Source organism: Acinonyx jubatus, chromosome D4 (assembly GCF_027475565.1).
Source record: "Acinonyx jubatus isolate Ajub_Pintada_27869175 chromosome D4, VMU_Ajub_asm_v1.0, whole genome shotgun sequence".
NCBI classification, from domain to species: domain Eukaryota; kingdom Metazoa; phylum Chordata; class Mammalia; order Carnivora; family Felidae; genus Acinonyx; species Acinonyx jubatus.
In genome coordinates, this window is record NC_069391.1 from 8,585,196 (window position 1) to 8,604,062 (window position 18,867).

The 18,867-nt window shown below is 52.5% G+C and overlaps 2 protein-coding genes across 23 annotated transcripts in view; one reads left to right on the forward strand and one right to left on the reverse strand.

The window, feature by feature from the left end:
• ANGPTL2 (angiopoietin like 2) overlaps nt 1-10,121 on the forward strand; it is a 34,223-nt gene extending 24,102 nt beyond the window's left edge. For all 10 annotated transcript variants that reach the window (XM_053204596.1, XM_027035159.2, XM_053204595.1 and 7 more), the window contains 3 exons: nt 3,731-3,924; nt 5,628-5,898; nt 8,307-10,121. In XM_053204596.1, coding sequence (XP_053060571.1) covers nt 3,731-3,924; nt 5,628-5,898; nt 8,307-8,506 — 665 coding nt within the window. In that variant the 3' untranslated portion in view covers nt 8,507-10,121. The remainder of the gene's footprint in view (nt 1-3,730; nt 3,925-5,627; nt 5,899-8,306) is intronic.
• RALGPS1 (Ral GEF with PH domain and SH3 binding motif 1) overlaps nt 1-18,867 on the reverse strand; it is a 273,614-nt gene that overhangs the window by 125,204 nt on the left and 129,543 nt on the right. The window lies entirely within an intron of this gene.

Here is an 18,867-nt window from a genome sequence, read left to right on the forward strand (position 1 = left end):
GACGCTCTGGGCAACGCTGCCCTTTCAGAAGAGGAGCCAAGCGAAATACCGCCTGGGCACTTTGCACTGTTCCAGGGGGAGAGCCCTGCCCACTGCACACTGAAAACGCAGTTTCATTGACAAAAAGGATTTCCATTCTTCATTTCGGTGTATCTTTGGGGGCTTCTCCACTGAAGCTGTGACTTCTAAAATGTGCTCTGTAGAAAACATCTACCAGTAAATCACTGTACATTTTAGTCTTGGAAATTCAAAAGCAAATACAGTTACTTGTTTGTGTGTATGTGGCTGTGGGGAGGTGGGGAGTGGACAATTTCAAAACCATCAGCTGGCTGGCCTCACGCTGGGTGCTCTTGTGTTTGCGAGGCCCCCAGAACAGGTGGCTTTGTTACCCCTGTTTACAGAAGTAGAAACTGAGGCTCAAGGAACTTTCCAAGGACACAGTGCGAGGCAATGGAGTCACCAAGATTTGAGCTGAGGGCTCCTGACTCCTGTATTTGTATCCGTTACAGGTTTCTCATTTGAATTGGCCATTTGAACAGAGCCACATGATAGTCCTGCTGCCATTGTCTGCCCCCTGATCATATTACTGCTGCCAGTTTTCCAATGCTGAGTATTTTTTCTGACTCCTTTTTGTCCGTCATTTAGGTTTCTGACCTTTGCCACTGGTGCCTTTCATGGGAGAAAAGGGAGCGTGTTTCAGTGCAGGTGGTTTGCTAGGGCTCTGCGAGGGTTTCAGAGGGAAACTGGTCTGGAAATGTGGTTACTGATGGAAGCTGACGGGTCCTGAGACTCAGGCCAAGTGCAGTGTGCAGGAGACACGCAGATTTTTTTTTTTTTTTTTTTTAACAGCAGAAAATACGAAACACCTCTTTACTAGTTTATTCCTACTCCATGATTCTGGAAAGGCTTAAAGGAAAAAACTGCCAGATTTGCCTTAAAAAAAAAAAAAAAAGGAAATTCTACATCATAAAAGATACTAAAATAGATGAAAATAGGCGGACACCAAAAGGTAAGCAAAGAAGAAAAACAAATCTTCAACAAAAACTTTGAAAAGGTATTAATACCTTGACAAAGAAGAAGTGTAAATGTTTATTTTTTAAACCTGGCTGATTGGCAAAGATTCGTAATAGTCCTGGGGACACAGATATGTCAGCCTGGGCCCCCCACCCTGGAGTTCACTATGGTTGGGGAAAAAGAAAAGAGTTTTAGACTTGGGCTCTGGACCACCCAGGCCACTTGGGCTCAGACACTGGATCTGCCATATAAGCCACCAACCTCAGGGGTGGCACCTAATGACCCCATGCTCCAATCTCCCCATCTGTCCAGTGGGTGACGACAAGTGACCTCACACTTTAAAACACTTGCCTTTTAAAAAGAGCCCTCTGTAGAAATGTCAAAGGTGAAGCTGAAAGCATGGGCGGCACCCACAAAAGCAGCTCAGGCTGGGAGCTGGGAGACCCACCTGCCACTCTCCCAGTGGCCTTCGAAGCCTCTCCTGACGGAGTGCCTCCTGTAAACCAAGACCGTCCCTCTGAGAGCCCCACCGGAGCCCCGGGGAGGCCCTGCAGTAACAGGGCTGGCTGCTTGTTTTGGGGGGTGTTTTCCAGGCCTCTGCTGGACCTCTGTCCCCAGCATTCCCATTAGACATTCCCAGAGCCTCTCCTGTGCTTCTGACCTGGGAAAGCGCTGGGGACCCTCCCACGGCCACTGTGCGCTCTGTGGTCGGGGACAGCCTCCTTATTCTCTGCCCTGGTCCCTGGGGCTGGGAGCTGAACACAAGCAAAACCTTTTTATTTTTCCTGAATGCTCTTTCTGGAGGTCTGGCCTCCCCTTCTCCAAGACAGAAGACGCACAAGGCAAAGAGGGAAGCATCTGCCTGGCCAGTGCTTAGGGTCCCGCCCCGCCCGTTGGGGCGGAGAAGGTTGGTGAACAGGTAAATGGTGAGAAGCTCTCCCTGTCAGCGGGAAGCACCAAGAGCGACCCCCCTCTTTGAGGCGCAAGATCAGGCACCGGGGGTGGGGAGGGGTGAGCAAGACCGCCCCTGCCCTTCCCCGTCAGGCTCTGGGTGGGGAGGCTCGAACACAGTACAAGGACTCAGGAAAAGCCCACCTGAACCGTCCAGAAAAACAACAACAAGAACAACAACAAACCCGCCAAATTTTTCTCATTTAACTATCACGTGTGGACTAACCAAGCCCAAGTCTAACCAGGAAGGAATCTTGAGAAGTTAGATCTATGCAGGAAAAGCCGAGTATACCTTCCGCCGATGCCCCTCCCTGACACGCAGAAGGGAAAGGACAGGAATGCACAGGAGTTCAAGTTGAGAGAGGCTGGTGAGGTCAGCTCTCCCCTTGCTGGGTATCAGAGCCGCCCTGAACCCTGCCCTAGGCTTCCACTACCTGGCACAGCACCTGCGAGGGCAGGGGCTCAGCAAATAGTTGTTAGAATAAACACACACATTCAGAGAATGAGAGGAAATTTCCTTAGCACTTTTGGTCTTAACAATTCTTGGTTTGAGGACTATTTTGAAGAGAAGCTGAAGCAAACTGTGGCAATTTTATTTACTTTAAAATCTGTAGTTCAATGGTTAGGTCTTGAAACAAACTTCTGAAGGTTCCTGAGATCAACAAGGAAGAACCCAGCTTCTATGGACCTTGGTGACCCCAGTTTCAACCTTCTTGCTGATGTGACCGACATCCAGGAGACCACTAGGGGAGGTGGGGGTGGGGTGGTGAAAAGCCTACGGTGGCTCCTCAGACCCCTCATGGCACCTGTTCCTTCTGACTGGGCTGCCCAAGCTCAGTGAAGTCCCAGAAAAACACAAAACTCATCTGGTCTCAGTTCCAGAAGAAAGCCATGGACCGGAAGGTATCCTGGACACCATCCTTTAAGTCCGTGGACCTGCTTATAGCACAGTGACCTCAGAATGCTCTGAGCATCTGGCCCTAAATGAGCTTCCTTTGGAAAACACGCATATTGGGCTGAATGGGACTGGTCCCCCCAAAAAAGCTGTTTGGAGGCTAGTGTCTGAATCTCAGAAATATCCTGACACCTCTGGCCACGTGGCCAAATTCTGGACACTGCTTGGGCACTGTGACCCCATGGAAGTTCCTCACTAAAGACTGCAACTGTCCCTAGGCACTGTCACAGAAAAGGCAAGCGTGGAGTTGGGACTGAGGTGACATGGGCCAACCTCAGCCCACGGGACTCAGGAGGGCAGTCACCCGTCTCTCTGCCTGGGGTGAGGCCGACCGAGCCCGAGCAGTGCTCCACACTGCTGCATTTTGGTAGGCACATCTCTCTTTTCACAATACCACCAGCTAAAAGATAAAGCACTCCAGGAACTCCACACAAAGGATCTCAGCAATCCTTACAACCTTGAGAGAGGTAAATATGATCTCCTTTCTACAAACCAGGGAAACTGAGGGTTTGCAGAAGTAAGGATGCTTGCCCAAATCACCACGTGAGGGAGTCAGAGCTAAAAGTGGTCTGGGAATCCAGGCACCCTGACCCCTAGCCCCAGGCTCTTGCCTTTACATCACGTTATTTCCTGAACTTACAGAAAACTAAAATCAGTCCCCTCTCACTGCTGGCCTGTGGCTCCCAGCTGGAGGCCTGCCTGAGGTTGTGCTTGCTTTGGAGTGCGGCCTGGGGTGAGAGGCACGTGAAAATGTGACTCCATGGCCAGGCAACAGGGAGGTCTCTGACGTGCACACATCTGTATCCCCAGGCCCGTGGAGAGACTGTTTGCAGGCCTTGGAGGATGGCCACGACACCAGCTCCATCTACCTGGTGAAGCCAGAGAACACCAACCGCCTCATGCAGGTGTGGTGTGACCAGAGGCATGACCCTGGGGGCTGGACCGTCATCCAGAGGCGCCTGGACGGCTCCGTCAACTTCTTCAGGAACTGGGAGACATACAAGGTGAGAGCCCCGGGCCCTGTCTGTGCTGTCGGTGAGAGCAACCGGGCCACCCCAAGAGGCCTGACCAGCCGGTGAGAGGGCCACTTGGAGGGAAGGTGCATGCTGACCTGTCGAGGCCTTGGTGGCCCCGTGCAATACACACGTGAGGTGAGGAAGACACTGACGAGGCCATTTTTGCAAACCCACCAGGGATGGTGAGGACCAGCAGCCCCTCCCCTGCCTGCCGCTGGCAACTGCTACAAGATACGAGTTAGGGACACACCACAAAAGGCCCATGGTCATGGTGGGACTTTAGAAATGCTGCTAGGGGGTGGCCCCTCATCCCCGTCTGGGTATAGGGAGCATCCTTTTCCCAGCTGGGGCTTCCTTGCGGGAAGACCTGGTCTCTCAGCCCAGAAGGGGCAGGTCCCCAGGGCCTGCTACTGGGAAACATGGGAACACTAGGCCCGAATTCCCAGGAAGCTGAATGCCCACCCAGTGGTAGGAAAGGCCACTGGGCTCAGCCATCCGTCTGGCAGATGACAGGGGTGGTGCCGAAGGTGGCAAAAGGAGCTCAGTTCACCAAATGCCACCGCCACGTGCCAGGCACCATGCCAAGTACTTCCAACTGTTACCTGCTTTAGTCTCACACGAGCCCCGGGAGGAAGATCCTGGTGTGGCCCCGGTTTACAGATGAAAAGGTGAAACAACCTGCTCGGGGCTGCACATAGCAGCGAGTCCAGGCCTCTGACACCAAAGCTTACGAACGACCCTGGCCATGACGCCTGTGCGTGGCTTCGCGTGGCCCCTTCCCGTCCTGGTTGCTCCCAGCCCACCTCCTGCCCAGCCCGTGTCGCTGTTTTCTTCTCTTTCTCCTCTGCTTTCTGAAGATCCACTCCTTCACCCCTTCCTTCTCCTGCCCATATTCTTTTTCTCAGGGGCGGGAGAACACAGTCGTTAAGACTGGGTGCCTGCTTCAGACCCCGAGTCACCCTCAGGCTCTCTCTGACCCTGGGCCTCTGTGGACCTAGCTCTTAGAGCTGGCACAAGGATTAATAACATAACCTACGTAAAGTCCTGAGAACAGTGCCAATACACTGGAAGGCTCACTGAATACTATCAGCATCCTCAGCGAGCCCATCTATTCTTAAGACTTTGAGTGGCCACTACCTGGCTGATGACTCCTTAAATTCAGCGTAAAAACAATAATAAAACCGCTGATTTTAAACCCAGAAGGGAGCCCGGGCAGATGTAGCATGTGTTTGTCACAGCTCATACCGATCTGGTGCATTAGAGTTTACACAAGACCCTCACACACATCCCATTCCCAGAGAGGGACGGTGAAGCTCAGAGGTGGTCAGGATTCGTCCAAGGAACTCCTGTCGCCTGCCTACTGTGTGTTAGGCTCTCGGTTTACCACATTAGGTGTGTTCCTACAACAACCCTGTAGTAAAGGTAACACAGTGTCCCCCATGTTCACACAATGCCTAGCACACAGTAGGCACACTTTCAGTAGTCTTGAATGATGCGTGATTGAGGCTCAGACAGGAAAAGCGATTCATCAAGTCACAGCCAAGTGCCGAGGTGGGGATTTGAACCCAGGCCTGCCTTATGCTCTGCCCATTTCTGATCTCCTCTGCCCAGGGCTGAGCATCCAAGAGTGGGGCCCTGCTGGCTGAGGACACTACGTATCCCTCACTAACGCTCTCCTCCGTTTTCCCCAGCAAGGGTTTGGGAACATTGATGGCGAGTACTGGCTAGGCCTGGAGAACATCTACTGGCTGACGAACCAAGGCAACTACAAACTGCTGGTGACCATGGAGGACTGGTCTGGCCGCAAAGTCTTTGCAGAATATGCCAGCTTCCGCTTGGAGCCCGAGAGCGAGTATTACAAGCTGAGGCTGGGGCGCTACCATGGCAATGCTGGTGACTCCTTTACTTGGCATAACGGCAAGCAGTTCACCACCCTGGACAGAGACCATGACGTCTACACAGGTAGGACCCATACAGTCAAACCCAGGTGCAGGCCAGGGCAAAGAGGTCGGTCAAAGCCAGAGCTTCTGGGTCACAGCCTGAGAAGAGGAAGGTCCCAGAGCCCAGAAGGCCGACCCTGTTGCTACTCCCTGAAAACCCACTCCTCTGCCCACTGCCCACAGACCCCCTTCACAAAGGTGGGTCAGAGGGGCATTAACAAAAAGGGAACGGCAAAGAGGTGTACAAATTACACATTTGTGGGCCACTCAGGGCCAAGCCTTCACATCACCTCTCTGCCCGAGGCACCAGGTGTTCAGGCCACACTCTCCACGGACTCTGGGCCACACACCTGGGTAATAATGCTGGCCCTGCCTCCTACCAGTCATGTGTCTTTGGGCATGCTGCTTACTAATCTCTCCGGGCCTCGCTTCCACATCGGGAAATAAGGACAATGCCTGCCTTGCAGGGTGGTGAGAAGGTTAGAGGATGTACCTCAAGGGCTTTGTCTCAGACGTGGCAAAGAGGGCTCAATCCAACTGGGCGGTCTTTGTGGTTACTATTATTAGCGTGTGTTATTAACACAGTGTAGTAAGGGAGCTATTAAGAGGAAACCAGGTAGGAGACATGAAGTGATTTGTCCAGGGTCATATGCCTCAAAGCCAGGTCTTTACTAGGAAGCCTTTATTAAATAAAAAACAAGGGGGAAAAAAACACAGAATATTCTAAGAGACACACATACATACAATCCAGCCCTGAGTCCAGATGTCAACCTCCCACAGTTAAGCCTCTCCAGGCCCCACACCCACTTTCCTGAGATGAGGGCCTCTGCACCCCAGCTGCTTGGCAAAGCCAGCAAGGCACTGCTCCTGTCTGAGGGACCAACCCTACCTCCAGACCAAGGATGTCTGTTATCATTGGGCAAATCTGGCCCCCTCCCTGCCCCCTGGTCTGCAGGCCACTTCCCTCCTCTTTAAGGTCCCAGGAACCACTTGCATTTTTCAGGCAAGCTCTGTACCTACATATTGAGGAGGGAGGTCCTCACTCTAGGTCCCCATGGCAGCCACACTCTAGCGGGCTGTTCTCACAACACTGGGGGACATGCAGTTACCTCCACCTGCTGGCTGGCACTGAAGGGGCCCCTGACGAGACAGTATGCCTTCTTAGGCAGGGTTATAGAGGCTTCTAGAAGAGCAGGGCAGGAAGAGGACCCTTGGAGCTAGTCAGATTCTGGGGACACTGGGACTGCTACAGCATCTCGAGGGCCATCGTGGATAGGAGGGAGAAGACTGTTCTATGACCCAAACCGTCAGGCCTGTGCAACAGCACCGTCAGTGGCTGGCAAGGAAGTGAGCTCCTTGTCCCTGGAGGCATGCAGGTCAAGCTCAGGAGTGGCCTCCACTCACACGGGACGCTGGCTATGGCATGCCAAGGGCTCTCTCTGCTCTCCAAACCCAAGCACTGCCATTTGGTCCCTAGCCTCGAGTGACGGCCTAACAGAGCCCAAGGAAAACTCTGGGCTGGGCTGCAGGGGCTGCGGGTGCCTGAGCCCATTCTCCCCTGAGCTTTCTGCCTCGGCCAGCCTGCAGCCTCCTTACCACATCCCAAGGCCTCAGCGGGAGCAGGGCCACCGGCCCCATTGGGCACCAGCCCACAAACCTGACCGAGGCAGCCCTTCCTCTGAGTGGGGGTCCACTTCTCAGGCCTGCTCAGGAAACCGGGGACCCTCTCTTTTAACTAAGAGCAGCCCAAGCAGCTGGCAGCTCCTCTTCCGCTTCCTCCCTGAGAAGGCCGATGCCCCTGCACGCCTGCTTGCACCTTGCCCACACTTTCACTGTTGTTCCGAACTGCTTGTCCTTGGCAGCAAAATCCAGCATGATATGATAGTGCCAGAAGTTTTATGAAAATATCTTTCTTTTGTGAAATCATAAAAAAAATACTTGGCTGGAATACAGGCTGGGAGAAACAGAGGAGCATTTCATCTTAAACACTTCCTTTGTCATTCTATAAAAATCTTGATCCAACAGTTGCAACTCTTAAAAAATTCCTCAGAACACTTTGGCCGCTCCCCCGCCCACCCCAGGTCATTTCTGCTTCCTATTCAAACCTCCCTGGGGCGCTTCCTCTGCACCAAGCCCCAGGCTAACTGCTTAACTATGCGCCCTCCTTCGATCACCACACAGTCCTGTGCGGGAGGCACCACGCTTACCCTCATTTCACAAGGACAATTCGGTGGCTCGGTGAGTTCGCTGGTCACAAGGCCGAGCCTCAAAGGTTGGAGCAAATCTGAGACCTGGCCCACCCCTCAAGCATTCCTGCTCCAAATGCCCTCTCCCCCACCTTCCCAGAGGGCTCTGCTAAAGGCCCTAAACAAATGGCAGCCTTGGATACAACTGCCTCCTCCCTGTGACCTCCTCCCTTGTCTCCCGCAGGAAACTGTGCCCACTACCAGAAGGGAGGCTGGTGGTATAATGCCTGTGCCCACTCCAACCTCAACGGGGTCTGGTACCGTGGGGGCCATTACCGGAGCCGCTACCAGGATGGAGTCTACTGGGCTGAGTTCCGAGGAGGGTCCTACTCGCTCAAGAAAGTGGTGATGATGATCCGGCCCAACCCCAACACCTTCCACTAAGCCAGCTCCCTCCTGACCTCTCACGGCCATTGCCAGGAGCCTGACCCGGCCATGCTGGCCCCGGCACCAGGAACAACTCCCCGCCAGTTCACCTTGGGGCCGGGAGGATGGGGCCGCCGGATTCTGTTTACCCGATCGCTGCGGCAGTTGATGGAATGGAATCAATACAGTATTCTCTGTCCCTACTGCTTTTCTTCACATCAGACAGACCCTCATGTTTCCACACAGGACAGAACTACAGACAAGTCCTTCTTTAAATACATTAAATCCCTACAATGAAAACCCAACTGCAAAATACCTTCGTAATATACATACGCATGAGCTGAGCTTATGCACATGTGTGTGTACCACATATATGTGCATTTAGATATATACCACGTGTACTATATCTAGACACGTATATAGGTTTGGTTATATACCTAAATGCAGACATTCAATTCTCAGATGTTGAAGTTGTTACCAACAGCTTTCCTCTTCGGCGAAAAGCACCGCATTCACATGGTGTTGCTCGAATCTGAGAGCAGATCACAGGCTATGTAGCTCTAATTCAAAGAATAACCCTTGGTGTCCACGTGCCTGAATTTTTCCAGGAGTGTCTACATGCTATTCACTCACATAGGGGTTCCCTGCTTCCTCGCTAAAGAACCCTTTGGGCACCTGATCAAATTTCAACATCCCCTTCCCTCTCCATTTCTATACTTTCCCCCATTCTCAGGACTTTTTCTCCATCCATCCATCCATCCAACCATCTATCCATCCACTTGTTCATCCAACACCATTCAGGAAGTACCTTCTGTACCAGTCGTTGGCCACTCACTGAGGTTCCAGGCACCTTCTCTGCTCTTCTCTACCCTTCATACCCACTCCTTACCTTTTCTGTCATATCATCCTTTCTTTCCAGGCAAGCCTCTGAGTAGGGGACAGTTTGGGCTCCAGGTTTCTGGTCAGGAAAGGGAAGGCCAGGCCCCAAAGCTAACTCCCGGCCACGTAGATGATGTACTCGCAGTTTTGTATGTTCCGTTCACACTTTAGCCTACATGTCATTTTAACCGTCACAGAAATAATAACCTACCTTGCCCAGGAGATACTCAAGTGAAGAGAAGTCATCCCCCGATCATTGGGGCCCCCGAATGGCTACAGACCAAAGGTCCCGTGCTCTCAGGCTGACTAGAGTCCGCATCTCGTCCCCAAACTACACTTCTCTGGAGTACAGGTGCCACAAAAATGACAACTGGCCGCTTCTCGTGAGCTCCTGAATAACCAGGAGCCACCGGACCCCTTGGCTGGTGCATTGCAGCGTGGTGGCTTTCTGAGTCCTGCTGGCCGCGAAGTGTCAGACTCAGTACTACCGGGACTCTTGCCAAGCAGGGAGCAAGAGAGGAGTCAGGAAGGTGAGACCGTCCCCGGTGGGCGTGTGAATGGGGGTGTGTGAGATGTTGGAACGTTTGGTACTGTCCATGTCTGGGTGTGTGCCTATTACCTCAGCATTCCCACAAAGTGTACCATGTAGCATGTTTTGTGTATATAAAAGGGAGGGTTTTTTTTAATATATTCCCAGATTATCCTTGTAATGACACAAACCTGCAATAAAAGCCATCAGTGCTATTTGGACGTATCTACACTGTGTGTTACTGTTTTGGAATGCCTTCCTGGGGCCTCTTCTATCAGAGTCTCTTTGAGTAAGACTAGATACAGATTCAGCACCAAGGACATACACCAAAATCTTTTACATCACACTCTCCCTATCTTTGGTTTCCACGTACACCACCAGGAGGCCCAAGACAGCACCCCAGGCCATGAAAGCTCTCTGGGGCTTCACTTCCTTACAGCCATGTCCTGGATATCCTCACTGAACGTCCCAGAAGCCCCTCCTAGACAGTGCAACCAACCCCTGAAACACCTTCCCCCAGGTCTGGGCCCATGTCACCAAAAGGCACCATTTATCAATTACTCAGGTCAAAAGCAAGAATTTCTCCCCTTACCACACCAACGCCAATCCATCCATCCACGAAAGCCCTTTTCTCTGCCTTCGTGTCTCCTCTCCCCTCAACTACTACAATAGGCTTCCCACCGGACCGGGAGCCCTCTGCCTCCCTCCCTCATTCCAATCTGACTTTCACATTAGCTGCCAGAAAAACAAAACTGTGGGCTGGGAAGTCATCTCTAGGCATGGCAGGAAACCCCAAAGCCAAAAAGGAAAAGATTAAGGGATATGACTAAAGAAAACCCCAAATTTTCTGCCCTCTGAAAAATAACAGATGACCAAGGCTGAAGGCAAATATCAAATAAGAAAAATAAAGGATCAATATTCATGCTATCTCAAGAACTCTCTTAAATCAAGGAGAAAAATACAGACACCATGACAGAAAACTTCGTTAGGCACACGAACACATCAGAACACAAATGGCCAATAAGGAAGAAAAGGTGCCAACCTCAGTAATAACCAGAGAGGGAGGGATACTAAATCAAGCACAAACCATCACAAGGTGCCTATCAGATTTGTAAAGATGAAAAAAATCTCCATGTTGACAAGGGAATGGAGAAATACGTACTTTCTGTACTATGGGTGGAAGTATAAATTGATTCAACCTGTTTCAAGGGCAACTTAGCAACGTGTATATCAAACATGGATATACGTGTGCATCAAAACTTTTAAAATGCTTATACCTTCGGACCCAGCAATCCCTCTTCCCAATGACTTAGCAATACTGCCACACGAGAGCTGCTTCTAGCAAAGATGTAGTTGGGTCGAGACAGATATTTACTACACCCTACTACGTGCTTGGAATTGGACTTCTGTTTTCTTATGTAATGCTCACAGCACCCAGGTGAAGAAGGGATTGTTCTCACCTCACAGGAGAGGAGGAAATGAGGCTCACAGTCAGACAGCTGGTAAAAATGCCCTAGCAGCAGTTAATCCGGAAGGTGCTGGATGTCAGGCACTAACTAAGAGTTCTCAGCTCCCTTCTCCCAAACCTCTAGTCGGCTGTCGAGGTCATCAGTTGTTGTACCCTATTTGGTGTGTTTGGTGAGAATACCTCAACCTTGGCCCAGGCCTCCCCACACACCTGGACTGGTGTGTCCAGGATGGAAGGATTGATGGTTAAGGAAAACAGGGTCCATCCAGCCTTACTGGTCACTGGTCGTGGGTCCAAACCCCAAAGCGAAGAGTTCTGGAAAGCCATGCTGGACAACGTGGAATAACCCTTTTCCTAGACTAGCTGTGACCCAGACAAAAGCAGGCCGAGACACCAGCTATTTCTCCCAACCCCCACCCCAAACCCAAACCTGAGTCAAACCACACCCTGGCTATATGGAAGGAGAGGTAGGAATAAACCCATCAGACATGTGGAACTGGCTCTCCTTGGTGTAAAATGGGGGTTTGGCCGACAGCATTGAAGAAGAGAATGGGGGGCGGGGCGGGGGGGGGGGGGGATGCGGAAGAGCTGTGCTCAAGTGCATGGTGCCGTAGCGCCTGGTGTGTGGCTCCACCGGCCAGCAAACACAGCCAGGTCCCTGAGGTCTGCCCAACTCAGACCAGCACCTGTCCTTCCTCTCCCATCCCAGCCAGTGGCCTTTTAAGGCCTGCAGGCGTAGGAGCCCTACTGTCACTGAGGTCTCCATGGTGAGGGTACCTGCAGACCCAGACTTTCTCTGATCCCAGCCAAGCCCCCACACTCCAGTTTGCACCAATACCTTGGTCGCTGGGGGGCACCGACCTGCTGGGCTTATGTGGGAACACGGCAGGAAGACAGTGATGTTCTTCAAGCAAGTGACACTGAGCAGGATCCCCTCCCCCAAATCTTGCAAAATCTTGCCAATTTGAGCAAGACTGAAAGAGAAGCCTTTGGACTACCGAATACAACAGTATTGGGAGTCTAGGATGCTCACAATTTACAGATGGTCCTTGGGAGCTCAAGGGGGTCCTCTCTGATCTGAGACCACCTCATCTGTTATATGCAGGCTTGCAAAGACTCTAGGCTATAGTATGACAAAGCCAGGCAACTGGATTAAACAGAAAGGGCACGTTTCAAGGTAACAAAATGTTAAAAAGGCACTCTTTCGGCCTTAGTTTTATCTGAGACTCCAGAGGCTAAGGGCAAAATAATAGCTTCCAAGTGTCCCACATCCTAGAGCAAGGTGTAGGACCATCACTATAGGGGGTGACTCCAAAAGGATTCTACAACATTAGCAGATTGCCCTTCTGCAGCCTGTGTGAGAGGTGCAGGAAAAATACCCTGGGGTGGGGGGAATGAGTTGTCCTTGTGATATGCTCCCTGGCCACCACCACCACACGGAGGGTGGGTGTTCCCCCGACCCTAAATCAAGTGAGAGGGCCTTTGAGGGACCATTCCAGAGGTTTGGCATAAGCACTAGTACCAGACTCGTGCCTCAAGTCTCCAGACCTGCGGCAGAGAGAAATGAGACCACACTGGAGCAAATGGCAAGCCCATCAGGGGCTGCGGGGGAGGCAAGGATATGGTTTCCTAGGAACCAGAGGGCAGCCGGGGGGTGGGGTGGGGGGAGACAGTGCAGGAGGCCCAGGAGCCAAGGAAGGAGCCATAAGTGTTGAGGTGGAAAAGATGTATCACAGGTCACGGCAACTGAGTCAGAAGTGCCCAGAAGGGAAATTCTGCAGCAGCAGCAGCAGCAGCAGCAGCAGCAGCAGCAATGGGGGGTAAAGAGTGTGGGTGCTTGGGCTTCTGGTGCAAGCTCTGAATCACGACTGAACTGGCCACGTAAGATGAGCCCTGACCCCTCACTTTTCCCCTCTCCCCTGTTCCAACCCCGAGGCTCACAAATCTCAGTGGGCAAGCGGGAGGCAGGAGGCTTGTGGGGGCCAGTGACAGTGCTGACCGTGGGCCCTCCCCCACCCCAGGCCTCCAGGCCTCTGGTCCAGGCGTTAGGGAGTCCAGACCTCTGGTTACTGCACCACACTGTGTGCAGTGACCGGATGGTTAGAGCAGACTCGGCTTCTTCATGCCGAACGCCAGAAAGACGAAGGGGACGAAGGGGCTTGCTAAGTCTCCAGCGTCGACCGGGAAAAGAGCTAGTCCACAGGGTAAGTTGGAAAGGACACGGGGGAAAAAATTAAGTTGGTTTCTTCTTACACCTGACTGAGTCCAGCTCATTTAATAAGCTGGTTACATAAGGACACGAGGTATCTCCCAGAGTCCATGAGCAGGGACGCAGCTGGGCCTCACGAGGGCCAGGAACCAGAAATGGCCTGGAAAGCCTTCAAGAGGCCAGGCAGCAGCTCTCCCAGCCTCCCCCACCCCCCTTCTTTTCCCTTTCCCTTGCGCGCAGGTCTCTCTGTTTCTCATTGTGCGTCCATCTGCTTTTCCCAGCACGGAATTCCTGAGCTCACATGTCCTGCTGGTCTCGGTGCCAGCAGAGACTGACGAGCACCCTCCCTTCCAGTGCAGACTCCCAGCCCGCTGGGGCCGGGTGTCCACCTCAATCCGATCAGCTCTGGCTGGAACGAACACTGCCGCCGGAGTTCAATGCTGTGGGGGCGGGGGGGGGGGGGTTCTCAGGTTCCCAGAGAAGGAGGGGTCTCAGCCTGGATCTATATCCAAAAAGGTGTCTACACTGTACTTCAGCTGCTGTTAATTCCCCTCCCCTCCAGAGACTGTATTTTGCCAGCTGGGTGGATTCTGTCCCACTAGCCATTAGATGGTGTCTGCTCCTCAGTCCCTCCCCCTGCCCACTCCTGCTCTACCCCACAAAGCATATGCAAACCTTCCAGGCCCTGCTGGGTCACTAAACGTGACACCTGGCTGTGCCCAGATGCGGCTCTTCCTGCCCTTCCTGGGTTTGCTGAGTTTCTCAACAGTCTCTGTGGATACAGGAGGCAAGGAGGTCCCCACTGCTGGAGTCTTCCTGCAGGGTTTTGCTCTGGATTACACTCGTGCCATCTGCCATCTACGGGGTGCTTTCTGTGTACCAGGCACCATGTGTGTCTCTTTAAATCTCATAACAGGGGGCACCTGGGTGGTTCAGTCGGTTAAGCATCCAACTCTTGACCTTGGTTCAGGGCACGATCTCACGTTTTCGTGGGTTCAAGCCCTGCGTTGGGCTCTGTGCTGAGCCTGCTTGGGGTTCTCTCTCTCTCTCTCTCAAAATAAATAAATGAACTTTAAAAAATAAATAAATAAATCTCATAACACACCTATGAGGTGGCTCCTCTAATTGCACTCCCTTTATCTAACAGACATCAAGGCTCAGAGATGCGAGTGACCCACCCAACAACATGCAGACTGAGCCTCTCAGGATTTGCACTCCTGCTTCTGCAGCATCACATCACAACCCACAAGGGCAAAATGAAACAACCAATGCCCTTGTCTCATCCCGTCATCGCCCCCCAAACACCTGAGAATCCTGGCGGCCTCCCACCCACAGTAGCAGTTATGTGAGCTAGCCAGCCAGCCTGTCTGTGCAGAAGTAACTGGACGGACAACAGGTCCCCCGATGTCAGGAAGCCAGTCCAGGGCTCTTTGCCTGAGTTATCTCAGAGCAGTGGGCCCAGCGTCTTGGGGCTTCCGACCCTGTGCCAGGGCTGAAGGCTGCGCCCGCCCTTCTTGCTTCCGCTTGTCCTCCAACTGACAGACTCAGCCCCAACCTCTGGCAGTCACGGTGTTAACCTGTGGCTGCTCTGGCTGTCACTTGTGCACAAATTCTACCTGGTCCGAGCCCTGGGCCACGCCATCTCGTAGCTGGGTCCCCGTTACGGTGGCTCATCTCCCATGTCCATGCCTTCAGGCCTGGGGCTTCCTTACCTAATCTCTCTCAGATCCAGAGTCAAGCTCAACCCAGGCCTATCTGAGATTCTGCCATTGTGGACACAAGGCCTTGGTACCAACCATCACCCAGACATTCAAGTACCCCCATCTCTCCTGACGTAGGGCAGCCTGGGTCAGCTCAGCCCACACATGAGAACCCAGACACAGATAATCACTCCCATCTGTGCAGCTTTCCCAAAGCACTTCCACATGTGGTAGCTCCCAGGTGGGCGGGCCATCCGGCTGTCCCATCCCCTGCTCACCCCTGGTCATGATAAACCTGGCTCTATGGGCTGGCCAAGGGGTGCTCCCTTCCCCTGTTTCAGCTTGCGCACCCTCCTCAAGCTGAGGGACATCTCCTAAGAGAAAGAGAGAGGTCCTTGGGCAGGGTGGACAGGTCACGTTTGCCCTGACCGCTAGAGAATGAGCAGTGGTCCAGAGCCTGGAAGGGTAGCTAATGTAAAAGGCACGGAATCAGGTCTCTCTGGAGCCATGTGTTGACAGAGGCCAACACCCTGGTCATCTCAAAAAGGGAAAAGAATAAGGAGCAGTGCAAAGCCTTGGAGCCCAGAATGCCGACCAAGCCCCAAGCAAGTGTATGGGCAAGGATTTCTGTCAGCCTCCTCTCCGTGGGGACCCAACAGCCAGGCAGTCTTTCTTCACTGATCAGGGCAATGCAGGGCCATGCTGGGGACACAGGAGAAGGATTAAGGACAGACATAGATGTTGAGGATGCAGAGGCAGGAGCAGAGGGCAGCTGAGCTGCTGGGTGGGAGGCAAGGCCTGGCTGCCTAACTGCGGGCCCAGGAGAGCCCAAGGAGCATGTGTTTGAAGCAGGAAGGCAGCTTCTCTGCCAAGAGCACAAAGCATTGGCAGGTAGAGAAACGTGTATTAAACCAAGATGCCAGGGGCGCGTGGGTGGCTCAGTTGGTTGAGTGTCCAACTTCAGCTCAGGTCATGATCTCATGGTCCGTGAATGTGAGCCCCGCACTGGGCTCTGTGCTGATGGCTCAGAGCCTGGCGCCTGCTTCAGATTCTGTGTCTCCCTTTCTCTCTGTCCCTCCCCGGCTCACACTCTGTCTCTCTCAAAAATTAATTAATTAATTAATTAATTAATTAAATTAAAACAACAAAAACCAAGATGCCATCTCTTACCCGACAGTCTCTCATAAATAGAAAGGGGTCGGTGGGCCCTAGTGGTTGGTGGTGAGCGTGGGGTTGACTGTAACCGCCACCTTTCAAGGGCGTTCCCAAAGTAGCTACTGGAGATAAAGTCACAAATAGTTTGTCCAGCAATCCCTCTCCTGGCACTCACTGTTCCAGAAATCCCCCACAAGTGAGGAAAGCCACAACGCACTTTCCATCGAAGGGAGAGAACAGAAGCCATCCACCTGCTCCTCAGCAGGCACACGGCTGCACAAACCAGCAGGCGGCCAGGCACTACTCAGCAAACCACCCAAGTGCCCACCACGGGCGCCAAACAAAATGTCTAAAATGTCCCCATTTTGGTTAAAAGGCACACTATTACTTGCATCCCCTGCGCCCCACACACATGCACATACATCAGTGTGTGGAGAACAAAACATCCGGAAGGATACGCACCGACTGTTAATTGTGGCTGCTTCTGGAAAGTAGGCGAGGAAGAAGGGGATTTTCGCTTCTTACTTCACAGACTTCTTTTTAGTGTTCATTTCATGAGTTTTACAACAAACAGGGTGTTGCTTTTGTAATCAAAACAGGTTTTAAGAGAATGGGTGGACACTGAATTCACCCTGGAGCACAGCTTTCTGGGGGGCACACAGAATGGAAATCTTCCAGTTTCCTAAGCAGGCATTCGTGGACCTCCGAAGGCCAGGACATGTTACCTTCTAACGCCCAACATACACTTGATTAGGGAACCACAGCCTTTCTGAGGGTAACTTCTGAGGCCCTTCTCAGGCACCCTCTTCCTTACAGGGCTGTAAGAATTCATTACCTCTTAAAGTGGCAACCCCCCCCCCCCTTGTCCTATAGGATTTCCTCCCGTGAATATTAGCTTCTGAGAGGGACCCAGCACTTCCTGCTGCCCTGGAGATCGATCTTACTGTCCCTTGTGTGCTCAGCTTTACAGCTGAGGCAAGAAAGTAATGAACGTGGGGTAGTGATCAAGTTTGTGTGATGTGCTAGCTATCCACTGCTGTGTGATAGATTTGGCCCCAAAACACAGCAGCTTACTTACTTATTACTTTGCAGTTTCTGTGGGTCAGGAATTTGAGTGTATCTCAGCTGGGTGCCTCTGGCTCAAGGAGTCTCAAGTGATGCAGTCAAGCCACGGGCGGAGGAGATGGTCTCATCTAAAGGCTCCACTGAGGTGGCCTCTGTTTCCAAACTCATTCATGCGGTGGCCAGCAGGCCTCAATCCCTTGGCTCAGGGGACTCTCCACAGGACTGCCGAATGCAGCTGGATTCCCTCAGAATCCAAGAGCCAGGAAGAGAGAACAGGCCTCCCACAAAGAAGGCTTAGTCCTTGAATAATCTGATCTCAGAATGGATGTCCCATTAGTTCTGTCATATTCTGTTTGTCAGGAACAAGTCAGTGCGTTCTGCCCGTGCTCAAGGGGAAAGGATGGCACAAGAACAGGAATACTGGGGAGCAGGGAGCACTGGGGCCATCTTACAAGCCACCAACCACTCGGAATCCTTCAGATTCTCCATTCCAATTATCTTAACTCTCCCTTTCCAAACCAGTGCAAGGAGGACATCCACGGTGCCAGGTTAGTCCTGAGGATGGGGAAACTCACTAGCCCTTCCTCCAACCCAAGCCCCCAACCTTTGTCCTCCTCGGGGCTAGCTGGCCGGGGGGGGGGGGGGCTCAGTCCCCCATCTCAAGCCCTCGCTACACAAAGGAGAGTCCCCAGAGACATTCTTTCTCAGTCCACTGTCCAGGTTTCCCCAGAAGGTAAAGACCTTTTACAGGGAAATACGGCATATTCTGAGGTTCGTGGTTGGGCACTGGGTCAGACGTGGCTTGGGCACTGCTATCACCAGTCCGAGGTGGCACCCCTAAGTGGTGAGACCTTTCACATGAGTCCTGTTCGGCTTCTGCAGCTGTGAAATAAGTTAAAAATAGTGCCTCTCTCAGAGGAAAGAGCGTCACGTCAGGAGGATGAAGTGAGATCATGCTCATAAAGTGCTCAGTGCAGTGCCAGTCACATGTGAGAGAATAACCAAGAGTTGTCATGATCACAACCATGAGCTTCAAATTAGAAACCCAGAGACCAAAAGGCAAAGCAGAACAGCCATCCTGAGGAGTACGCGGATTCCTGCTATGAAAACACACTTTCTCTGACACAAAATGGGCTCTGCCCTTACCTCCTCCTTTTGGGGACCAGACAAAACTTCCTGACGCAGAGAAATGCTGACTCCAAGTCTTCCCTGTGCCCCAGAAGGGACAAAGGTGACAAGGTGCTTAGCTGTGGGCAGCAGAGCAAACGCCACCCCCACCCCCCACCCTCACACGTGTTTTCCTCCCGCACTGCTTCTCTCCAGGGAGACAGAGGTGTTAGACAGAGGGTGCGCGAGTTCGGGCTGAGTGGAACC